At 40.1% G+C, this 12396-nt stretch overlaps 1 protein-coding gene and 1 non-coding gene across 3 annotated transcripts; both read right to left on the bottom strand.

Annotated features, from left to right (window-relative positions):
- Positions 1–2713: 2713 nt before the first annotated feature.
- On the bottom strand, positions 2714–10261 carry LOC112231696 (TNFAIP3-interacting protein 2). 2 transcript variants are annotated; one of them, XM_024398406.2, is made up of 6 exons: positions 9450–10258; positions 8464–8766; positions 6822–6911; positions 6041–6382; positions 5683–5805; positions 2714–4534 (listed from the first exon to the last, which is right to left on the bottom strand). In XM_024398406.2, the coding sequence occupies exons 1-6, from the start codon at positions 9810–9812 to the stop codon at positions 4400–4402; spliced, it is 1356 nt and encodes a 451-aa protein (XP_024254174.1). In that variant the 5' UTR covers positions 9813–10258; the 3' UTR covers positions 2714–4399. The 2 variants fall into 2 exon arrangements, with proteins under 2 accessions (XP_024254174.1, XP_024254175.1); XM_024398407.2 differs by lacking the exon at positions 6822–6911 and having other exon boundaries at positions 9450–10261.
- Positions 10262–10654: 393 nt separating this feature from the next.
- trnai-aau lies at positions 10655–10728 on the bottom strand. Its single transcript has one exon. It is a non-coding gene; the product is annotated as a tRNA-Ile (tRNA).
- Between the last annotated feature and the right edge of the window lie 1668 nt (positions 10729–12396).

The following is a 12396-nucleotide window of genomic DNA, read 5'->3' as shown; positions in this document are numbered from 1 at the left end:
AAGTGTCAGGCTAAGTATTCCCATTGCTGATAAAGTGCTAGACAGGGACTGATCTCGTAGACACCCGGTTAATGGAAACCTAGTGGCGCCAGGAACTGTTTTGCCACGTCATCTGACTTGAAATGAATGGATTTGTAAATGTATGTAGTCAGACATCGTTTCTATCAAAAGGTCGCTGAGACACCACATTTTTCCACTCCATAAAGGTGGGCTTTGTGTGTGTGTGTTCACATATAGACCAACCGTGCAGTTGTGTAGGTGTTTGGGGAGGAAATTCCTGTCAACCCCAACCATGGCTTATCTGTGGGCTGTGTGTGTGACACTATGTGTGTGTGTGTTCTATATAACAGTAAAATAAGGATTGCTTTACAAAGCTACAATCTGAAACACAACTAATTTAATTATTGAATTAAACTTCTCATAGAATCACCCTCTTTTCACTGAATAGATGTAAAAGTGTGAGAATGATAAGAACTGGCCCAACCGCATCCATCTTCCCCAGACTGCATATGAGTGGGTGAGCATCCGGCGTGCTATGTCATCTCGAGACTGTGGCTAAGTCTCAAATGACACCCTATTCCCTATTTAGTGTATTATTTTTGAGGGAATAGTGCACTATATAAGGAATAGAGTGCCATTTGGAACACAGTCTGTGACTTGGCTCTTCGGAGGACTTTGAAACCTCTGATGGAGTTTCTAACTCTTTCGGCTGCTATAGTCCCTTGACATAATTAGCGAGGCCTTTTTTGACGGAGGTCACAATTCCTATAAAGGAGGCCCTATTTGCATCTGTACGGCAACAGTGACCTAGTGTCTGTACTCTACTTCTATATATATCAATCAATCAATCAATCAAATGTATTTATATAGCCCTTCTTACATCAGCTGATGTCACAAAGTGCTGTACAGAAACCCAGCCTAAAACCCCAAACAGCAAGCAATGCAGGTGTAGAAGCACGGTGGCTAGGAAAAACTCCCTAGAAAGGCCAGAACCTAGGAAGAAACCTAGAGAGGAACCATGCTATGAGGGGTAGACAGTCCTTTTCTGGCTGTGCCGGGTGGAGTTTATAACATGGCCAAGATATTCAAATGTTCATAGATGACCAGCAGGGTCAAATAATAATGATCACAGTGGTTGTAGAGGGTTCAACAGGTCAGCACCTCAGGAGTTGGCTCATCAGGAGTTGGCTCATCAGTTGGCAACATCAGTTGGCTTTTCAAAGCCTATCATTCAGAGTATCTCTACTGCTCCTGCTGTCTCTTAAGAGTTGAAAACAGCAGGTCCGGGACGGGTAGCACGTCCGGTGAACAGGTCAGGGTTCCATAGCCGCAGGCAGAACAGTTGAAACTGGAGCAGCAGCACGACCAGGTGGACTGGGGACAGCCAGGAGTCATCAGGCCAGGTAATCCTGATGCATGGGTCCTAGGGCTCAGGTCCTCTGAGAGAAAAAAAGAAAGAGAGAGAAAGAGAGAGAGAAAAAGAGAGAGAGAATTAGAGAGAGCGTACTACAATTCACACAGGACACCAGATAGACAGGATAAATTCTCCAGATATAACAGACTGACCCTAGCCCCCCGACATAAACTACTGCAGCATAAATACTGGAGGCAGGATATAGGATATAATCATTAAAGGCTGTTCAGGACACTTTTTAGAGTTTTGAAGTTTAGAGTTTAGAATTCTATTGTGTTATTGTACAATATCACACCACATAATACCTATTACAGACTTAAAACCATATTGTATATACTGTATGTGACACTATAATCCTCTGTAGGCAGTCATAATACACTATATCAATATCAGCCATTAGGCTAAATCGTCAATACAAATATAGAAAAAACAAAGGTACAATAAACAAAGTAACATCTATACCTCTTTGAATTGCTAAATAATTAAATTGTGTTCAAATAATACCAGAACACAGAACAGTGTGACATGGATCTGTCTCACTTTCAAGATTGCTATACACTGGGACTCCAATAACAATGGAGCTCTGCAATATTAAAGCTGATCTACCCACTAAATAAAAACTAAAAACAATGGGGCTTAATGATCCAGCGATCTACTACTTTAGTGTCTCTAACACACACACACACGCGCACGGACGCACGCACACACACACACACACGCACACACACACCTTGTTTGGTGCTTCATCTGCCTCCCCTTTAAATAACTACTCTCTGACAGGGAATGTCCAGTTCCCTAAGGCCATATTATACCTGTAGCAACTGGTCCTGGACTTGTTGTGTTGTTTAACTAAAAATGATTTGAGAACTAGTCTGAAGACAACTGATCCCAAATCAGATGTTAGGGCCAGGATGTAACTAGAGCCTCTGTCTCACTGGTCTCTAGTTCACTTGCTGTGTTCACTTCAGCCACGCAGGACAGCTGGGAATGTGGAACAGACACACAGGACAGAGTGCCCATTCAGGCTACTCTGGGAAGGGGTTTTCCAAAGTGTGTACAAACACACACAGTCAGACAAGGAACATACAAAGTCACACAAATGCACACACACAAACACACATACTGTGGGACCTGAGTTTCTATGGTCAGAGCCCCTCGCTGTCTCACACTGTCACTCCTCCTGACTCTGCACCCCAAACTATAACTTGACTGGCAGTTATCCACCAAGCAAACTAAAATCCAACAAAAGTTCCTCAAGCTGAGATGTTGTCTGGTTTGTATCACAAACACTCCACATGATTGGTCAAACAAAATAAATTTTATTACAAAAATATCCTTTCAATTAAACAGGTTAAAACAGATAATCACATTTTGATGTTTATAAATCAATGGCTTCTAGAAAAATAAAACTTGTGTCAGTTCGGAGGTAATTTCTCCAAATGTAGTTTCAAATGTCACTTTTTTTAAGGTTGCCATGTTGCGGAGAATTTGTCTCCCACACTGTCTTGTCTTACCAGGATTTGGGAAACATTCTGCTTAGGTGTACCAGGATTCAGACGACACCTCAAAACATATTATGTGATATTCATTTTGACACAGCACTATAAAGATTTGCCCATTTGAAAAAGCCCCACGAATAGCAAATAAATATTCAATCATATATAATACTGTGAATACATATTTCCAGGCACAAATATCATAGGTCAACATCTATAGGTTAAATTGAAAATAGATTACTTACTCAAAACGTGAACAACATCCAAATATACAGTACAACAAATAGCGCCATGCTAACGACAGACAACGTTATTACAGTATCTTCAACCGGAAAGAAGCTTATGTATTTCAAATCCAATAAATCTAAAAAAATAAATATGTGCATTAATGACTACTTTGGTAAACAGTTTAGGAAAGTGCAACAGGTTAACAATTTGATGCCGGAATATTGAATTGAGGTATGTGACATTCAAATATCGTAATTAACATCCAATTTCCCATCTAGATTTTCTACAGACCACGCAATCAACCATCTCCACACAGAAACACAACCATGCAGTATCATGTGATAATTCATATGGATCATGTAGTCAAACATGAGTTTTGCACTGGAAATCGCTTCATCTTGCCAAACCAAAGGAATTTCACAAAAAAATATTTTACACTTACTTACTTTTTTAACTGGTATTTATCAGGTATTTACTCTGAAATTATATGGTAACAATGGGTACTTTATGGTATTTCCTTCAAGGAACTCAACCCATTCAAATGGTGGCCAGTGGTGTTTGTTGTTACGAATCCGAAAGAAACAGATAATTCAAAGTCACTACTGTGTTATCATTTTACCATGTAGTATCCTGGTAAATACCTGGTCTTTTATGTACTGTAAAATAAAGTGCTAGCACTATTTCTCCCACTACGACCACCAAGCTAGTACTGACACTCCAACTCTGCATCGCTAATCTATTCGATTCAGTCTTTTAACAACCAAAAAGCATGGTAGCGTCTGAAGTCTAGGTAGTACCTCCCTGTTTCAGTCCATTTTCTTCCATTTAGTGCCTAATGAACACAACCCAGTTGAACTAGTCAGTTTTCTAAGCTCCCCGGTCCCAACCCTTCTTAGGGTGCATGTAGTGATTTTTTTTCAGTGCTCAATTATCGTCAGTTAGCGATATTTGTCTTAACACCCCCATGGGGTGGGAGGGGAGTAGGTTGCTTGGGAGTAGGGCAAAGTTGCCCCTAGATGTTGGGTCAGTTTTGCATTTTCCCCACTTTATGGTTTGGATTGGGGAACGGAAAATTATCCTATAGTTGTACCTAGGCGAAACTTCACGCCTGACACACTCCATGCAGTGTTTGAGGTACTCCACCGCATGTGTGTCATCATATGTCATCTTGGGCATTGGAGTTCTGACGAACTCTGGCACTTTGTCCAGGTGGGACTGGGTGCTAATTACCGCTGACGCCGCCCCAGGTGAAGGCCCACTTTTAGTTTTTGATTTTTGTCACAGGTGGATTGGCGCTGTTCCTCAGCAGTGATTCGGCCGAGTCCGTGCTCATGCGTGGGGAGATCCGGTGTCCTTTATGGACTCGGCACGTGGAGTTGGCATCTCTAGTAGGGCTCTGGAAGATAAATGAATGATGATCATGAGTAAAAGTGTTCCTTCCCATAGCCTAACTAGGCATAGTAGCACTTTGAGGATAATGTATGAAACACTCCAAATAAATAAAATGATCATTATAGCATTATTATTATTTTAGGGAAGTGCTCTTTGTTGTTCCCTAATGTGATAGCTGACCAATCAGCCTGTTACCAAACCTTAGTAAACTTTTTTGACCCGATACAATGCTATTTTACAGTAAACAAATTGACAACAGATTTTCAGCACGATTATAGGGAAAGACATTCAACAAGCACAGCACTTACACAAATGACTGATGATTGTCTAAGAGAAATTGATGATAAAATAATGTGAGGGCCGTCTTGTTAGACTTCAGTTCTGCTTTTGACATTATCGATCATAGTCTGCTGCTGGAAAAACATATATGTTATGGCTTTACAACCCCTGCTATATTGTGGATAAAGAGGTACCTGTCTAACAGAACACATAATCCAGATCTCCAACATAATCCAGGTAGAATCAGGAATTCCCCAGGGCAGCTGTCTAGGCCCCTTACTTTTCACAATCTTTACTAATGACATGTAAAACCAGTGTGTATATGTATGCGGATGACTCAACACTATACGCGTTAGCTACTACAGCGACTGAAATGACTGCAACACTTAACAAAAATCTGCAGTGAGTTTCAGAATGGGTGGCAAGGAATAAGTTAGTCCTAAATATTTCTACAACTAAAAGCATTGTATTGGGATAAGTCATTCACTAAACCCTAAACCTCAACGAAATCTTGTAATGAATAATGTGGAAATTGAGTAAGTTGAGGTGACTAAACTGCTTGGAGTAACCCAGGATTGTAAACTGTTATATGTAATGTAAGTGCCTTAATGTGTTTGGACTCCAGGAAGAGTAGCTGCTGCCTTGGCAACAGCTAATGGGGATCCCTAATAAATACAAATACTGTATCTTATTAGCCGTTAGCGAACTGTATGAAGAACATCTCTGTCGAAACATCATTGTATCATCAATTCTCAATACATGGCAAATAGGGGAGGGACATAAAAGCTTCCTTTCATGGCTATTTATTTTACTCCTGTAACATGTTTGTATGTAATGTATGTTAGTAATGACTGTGTGTGTGTGTGGCCTTACCTGTGCATGTGTGTGTAGCTGCTCCTGTAGTCGAGATACTTCCTCTTGCAGGTCCTGGATCCTGCCCTGCGCTCTCTCCCTGTCTGCCCGCTCCGACTTAAAGTCATCTGTGTAGATGAGAACCTGTGAAGAAGAGAGGGAAAGGGTGAGGGTGTGTGTGAGAAAGAGAGAGGGATATATTTCTGATGTGTACGTGTCAGAGAGAGAGAGAGAGAAGGAAGAGGGAGAGCAAGAGTGGGGAGACAGAGGGACAAACAAACAGAGAGATAGAAAGAGAAAAATAAAGATAGAGAACGTGAGAGAGAAAGAAAGAGAAATTGAAAGAGAGGGGAGTCAGACGATCCTAGACCACACTAACCTGTTGCTCTAGCATCTGGATGCGGTCCTTGTATCGTCTCCTGCTCTCATCCAGCTCTCTCCCCAACCTCCCACAGTCCCCCAACTTCTCATCCAGTAGGCCGTTGAGCCTGGCTATCTCCTGCTGGAGCAACCCAGCTTTGGCTGAGGCCAACTCTGGGAACAAGCCCAGGCCAGGACCAGGCTCTTGTGTAGGTCTGGGCCCTAACCTATGCCCCATACCTGGAGCAGGGCTGGAGGAAACAGCCAGGGCACTAGACTCATTCAGCTTCTGACACAGGTACCTCACATACTGTTCCCTGCTCGAGTCATACTTTTGCCATTTGGAGTTTAGACCTTCCACCTGGGAAAATTAAGGAGGCAGGGAGGGAGGGGAAGAGGGAGACATTAGTCAAAAACATGTACACACACTTGCGCACACACAGCTTCACACAAACACACACACAGAAGGCTGTTCAACTTTGGTTCTGATAGCCCATATGCTATGACAATGTTGGATAACTACAGTCTGCAAAAACATGACAGTAATTACTACAGTATATGTGTACTACAGTTTCTTTACTATAGTATTTATACTTTAATAAACTGTAAATAGTACAGTATACTAGAGTCATGTATATTCAATACTACAGTATTCACTGTAGTGTTTTTGCAGACTAACGTCTGCAAAAACACTGCTGTGCATAGTGCTGTAAAGTCTACAAAAACAGTGAATACCATAGTATACTATAGTATTTTTTCATGTGGGTAGAATGGGGTTTCTACAGTGTGTTCCTGCTTACATATGCCACTCTTTGAGTTAGCTTTTGGTTCTCTTCTTGGAGTTTGCTGACTCGAATGTCAACGCGACCAGCTTCCATATAATCCAATATCTGACCATGAAAAGGGGAAACAAGAGCTCAAAATGATACTATCCATTTAGAAATCCAACAGAAACAAACACAAATAACTTGACTGAAAAGCACATAATGGCAGAGACAGAGCGATTCCAAATGCTTTAGTACACACACCTCTTTTTCATTGCTTTCATTTTTATGTTTGAAAGACAGTTACAGTGAATAAGCTCTTCCCAGTGAGCACAAGACATTGAAAATATGTAATTTGCCGATGGGGTTGTAGCTCGGATGTAGCTACTGCTGTTCTCCTCTCTCAGTTGGAGTTTAGTGCTTGCAACCCCAGGATTGTGGGCTTTTGGGTTCGATTCCCGCATAGGCCACATATACTGAATATAACATTCAGTATATACACAGTTTGTGGATATGAGTTAGCTATTTACACTCGTACCCGTCTACAGGTTCAAAATAGCAGATATGGGTGATGATAAATGCCTAAATTGGAACACAGTGGCTGTACAGTAACATGCTATATGTGAAGTCAAAATGCAAGGTCTCTGCTTCCCAGCGCAGTACTGGTTTTGACTGAACTTGAACACCGCGCGTGACAATAAGTTACCCCCATCCCTCCCGCAAATGTTGTCTGAGTGAGGGAAATGCTATAAATAAAGAGGACTCAATGTATTTTGAAAGATGAGACATTGAGGTTTATAATACCACTTTGATGTCACACAAGCAAGCCAAACACCCCTTAGTTCAAATATGCTGTTCCCCATTCCATATCATAAAACTCATGTAATATACAGTGCCAACGATTATGATCACAATGTTTTATGTACAGTTAGTTACAAGATGACATGGCGTATTGTGATGAAATTTGGCAGGGAACACGCATCTAAATGCACTCGTGCTTCTTTTATTGTCGCACTAAAATTAGTATTTGCTTCTCTGAATTACCTTGTGAAAGCCTAACACTGTAAGATCGTATTTCGTAAATTAGCTAGCAATAGAACACGCTTTCAAATCATGCCCACCTGACCGGATTGCGATTTAGAATGGACCATTTTTGAATGCGTAAACAATTACGTAGGATATTACGTAGGAACTGTGCGCACTTTGGAGAGGTGTGCTTCCACATGGAGACACCAGCTAGACCTCTCACTTGTCATTTCTTTGTCTTATGTTGCACCTACCCCAAATTTACCGTGAATGTTCTTTTCCCATAATCTCCAAACTGTTCCCCTTTTGATTGCTACCCTGTTTATGCATGTGCTTTCCACATTTCTTCTGTAAGAAACATTTCAACTTAGCTCTATCTTTAGGCCAATTCCCACGAGTGTAAGGGGTTAACTATAATTTGCCTTGCATAAAAGTGCTTGATAACTATGCTATTACACACTTATTATAAACTGGATGAGTCCAGCCCTGAATGCAGATAGCAATAGCAATAAGGCACCTCGGGGGTTTGTGGTATATGGCCAATATACCACGGCTAAGGGCTGTGTCCAGAACTGCCCTTAGCCGTGGTATATTGGCAGTATACCACATCTCCTCGGGCCTTATTGCTTAATTATACAACCTTCATACACACCTCTTTTGCCTTCTGCTGCATTTTCACCTCCTCCGTCACTCTCTCTCCTCCCTTCTCTCTCTCTAGTCGGCCCAGTAACTCCTGACACACCCTGACTGTGGCTCCCAGTTGACCCCGGAGCTGGTCGGCCTCTCCAGCCAGCGAGGTGCACAGGACGGCACGGGTGGCCTGGGCACGGTCCCTCTCGGCCAGGGCAGAGCGGAGCCTCTGGATATCCTGGTCCTTCTCGTGGTCGGATTGGCGGATCACACTCTCCAGCTCTCGCTCCATCTCCCTCAGCAGCTGTTGCAACCTCTGTATCTCCTTCAGGGAGAAAATAATAGAAAATAATAGAATAGGCTTCAGTGTCAAATGTGTGTCAAATGCAAAAGATACTTAAAAAATATATATTATTATTATTGATGGACAATATAGCTTTTTGGAATGTTTTATTGTTTTGAATTATGACTTGTATCTGACACAGATGTGTTTGTTTTATGAAGTTAAGGCGAAACAACACTGACACCTGCACCGCTGCAGTTGTACACATTGAAATGGAAAAAGAGAGGTTTTTGCTATAGCAACATCCTCTCTGTACTGCAAGGTGGTTTTGAAGCAGGGACATTTTTTATCAAGCCTGGTTGGCAAGTTTGGTGGTAGGTTAGGCCTACACTAATAGTCTTCCCAATAGACCAAGTGCATATAGGAATGGTGTAGGCTAGTGGCTATTTTCAGAGAAGACCATTTACAGTAGGCCTAAACTACCCTGCTTTCATAATGTGCAAATTGAAAATGAAAGAAAGAAAATACATATATATATATATATAATATATATATATATATATATGTCATCAATGATCGTTTTAATACTTGCAGAGCAGACTTGAAATTAAGTAGGACTATAACCTAATATTAAAGAGCACAACTATGTTTCACAGGGTTAGCCTAAACATTAAATGCACATGATACACATTAAGAACACATAACATACAGTAAATTCTACTCACTTGTTGTCTCAACTCTGCTTGCTGAACCGCATTCATTTCTGTGTCTTTCAATTTTAGCTTCAGCTTGCAGATTTCTTTGCATAAACTTTCCAGCAAAGATTCGGCCGGTGCTATGACAACAGGGTCATACCCTTCCACATTGATACAGGTATTTTCGTATTTGCCTAACCTAGCCTTCAAATCTGCGATTAAATTGTCCCTTTTCTTGATTTTCTTACTTAATGTGTCAATCTCCAGCCGAGTTTCGTGGTAGAAAGTAGTCAATGTATGGCAGCTCCGTATTTTTGATTTCAGCGTATCATTATCCAAATCGACATCCATCGTGTTCTTTATTCCAGTCATGTTCCTTATTCCAGAGGTCATTTATCGCTGTTGCTTCTGATAGATGTGGATGGGGAAAAATCTTCAATATTCCATCAGCATCTGAAATGATTGTGTTTATTAGTTCGACAGAGTTTGTGTTCGTAGGTTATGCAACATGTCTTCAAGATTAGGTTGAGGAGGATGTCAACTATGTAGCCTAAAGGATGTGCCTCATCTGAATTTGGAAATATATAATTCCGACAATTACAGGGGATTTCCAAGAGGGGCTTCCCCGACACAATAGGTGGATTTTTCTTGTACTTTACTTTTTAACAACGTCGGGTAAATTGACAACTCCTTTCCGAGTTGATCAATCATCCATTCCAGTAACATCTAAATGATATGCTTTCGTTCCTTAATAAATGTTCTAATATTTAGGACACTGGACTAAATTGACACAGTTTGACGGGAGCAAAATAAAAAAACGCAGCTGCTTGAACTATTTGCACATGCGTACGACTTTTCCGGTAACATAGTAGGCTAACGTTACCTCCCTCTTGTGACATGCGTAAATCCACAGATCATGCAATTCTGGTTTGACGGTTTCTAAAACTAACGGCCTTTGCTTGAGTAATCCGCCTTGGTAAAAATCCGTGAAGCAACTCTGTTTTATCGGATGGAATGTAAATGAGTTGCCGGTAGCTCTATTTTCCTGAATGAATGACAATTCCGGTAAATTTAATGAAATGAATTTATGTACTCCTAATCTAGTGTGTTTAATTCAATTATTTACAAACCAGATGTTGTATTCAACATGATGTGATAAATGAGTTTACCCGTAGGCAATGAACATTCAACCTCAAATGTATCGAGCCTACTTTGGGATTTCAGCCCAAAATGTATGGCCAGTACGGGTATCGAACCCGCGACCTTCGCGTTATTAGCACGACGCTCTAACCAACTGAGCTAACCGGCCAGATGAAACCACAAAGTGAGAAAATAAAAAAGAACATGTGTTCAAGCCAAGTTCGTGATGATATATTGTAACAACGGCAGGTCGCACCAAGGCGTAACAAATCGTGATACAATTGTAACAAAATCGGTTACCAATGTCACGTTTATTTTCCGTGTCGATGTAGGCCACTGCCCTAAAGAAAGTAAGATCTGAGTGGGTAACAGCTCATCACAATTTTCTAGGCACTGGGGTCCATGGGTAGAATTATTGCCGAAGGCTAGTGGCTGTAAAGTACTAAAGTAAAACGACTTTAAAGTACTACTTCAGTAGTTTTTTGGGGTATCTGTACTTTACTTTACCATTTCTATTTTTGCCAACTTTTACTTGTACTTCACTACATTCCTAAAGAAAACAATGTACTTTTTACTCCATACATTTTCCCTGACACCCAAAAGTACTCGTTACAGTTTGACAGGAAAATGGTCCAATTGTCCAATACATATCAAGAGAACATCCCTGGTCATCTACTGCTTCTGATCTGGCAGACTCATCAAACACAAATGCTGTGTTTGTAAATTGTGTTGAAGTTTGCCCCTGGCTATCCATCAATAAAAAATTGTGCCGTCTGGTTTTCTTAATAAAAGGAATTTGAAACGATTTATACTTTGACTTTAACTTTTGATACTTAAGTACATTTTAGCTATTCAATTTACTTTTGATACATAAAACCAAATACTTTTTGACTTTTACTCAAGTAGTATTTTACTAGGTGACTTTCACTTATACTTGAGTAATTTTCTATTAAGGTATTTTTACCTTTTTTTTTTAGTATGACAATTGAGTACTTTTTCCACCACTGCCCAAGGCCATGAACTCAAATAAACACGAAAATGAGTCAAAACATTGCTTCAGACAACAGACAGATTTATTTATTGACCATTATTTTATCAGGTTAGATGATTGAGAACTCACTAAGTGGAGAGAATCATGGCATCCCAATGCTCTTTAATGCAGTTAAGTTTATGCAAGAAAACTGATGGATTGGTAATTATTTGTGTTTTTAATCAGTGATTATTAGATAAATTACACAATAATATCAATACCATTCTCATTACAGTGCAATACAATTCGAAAATTGCATGTAAAATACAGAAAATACAACAAAATACAAATACAACTATATATATATATATATATATATATACAGTACTAGTCAAATTTGGACACACCTACTTATTCAAGGGTCTTTTTTTATTTTTTACAAATATTTTCTACATTGTATAATAATAGTGAAGACATCAAAACTATGAAGTAACACATATGGAATCATGTGCTAAAAAAAAGTGTTAAACAAATCAAAATATATTTTAGATTTGAGATTCTTCAAAGTAGCCACCTGTCACGTTCTGACCTTAGTTTGTTTGATTTGTCTTTGCTTTAGTATGGTCAGGGAGTGAGTTGGGTGGGTTGTCTATGTTCCGTTTTCTATGTTGTGTTTGCGTTTGGCCTGGTATGGTTCTCAATCAGAGGCAGGTGTCGTTAGTTGTCTCTGATTGAGAATCATACTTAGGTAGCCTTTTCCCACTTGTGTTTCGTGGGTGTTTATTTTCTGTTCTGTGTTGGTATTTCACCGTTCAGAACTGTTTTCGTTTTGTTGGTTTTGTTAGAGTATTCGTTTTCATTAAAAGA

The sequence above is a fragment of the Oncorhynchus tshawytscha genome, linkage group LG34 (assembly GCF_018296145.1).
Source record: "Oncorhynchus tshawytscha isolate Ot180627B linkage group LG34, Otsh_v2.0, whole genome shotgun sequence".
NCBI lineage: Eukaryota > Metazoa > Chordata > Actinopteri > Salmoniformes > Salmonidae > Oncorhynchus > Oncorhynchus tshawytscha.
This window is presented reverse-complemented; position numbering and strand designations above follow the sequence as displayed.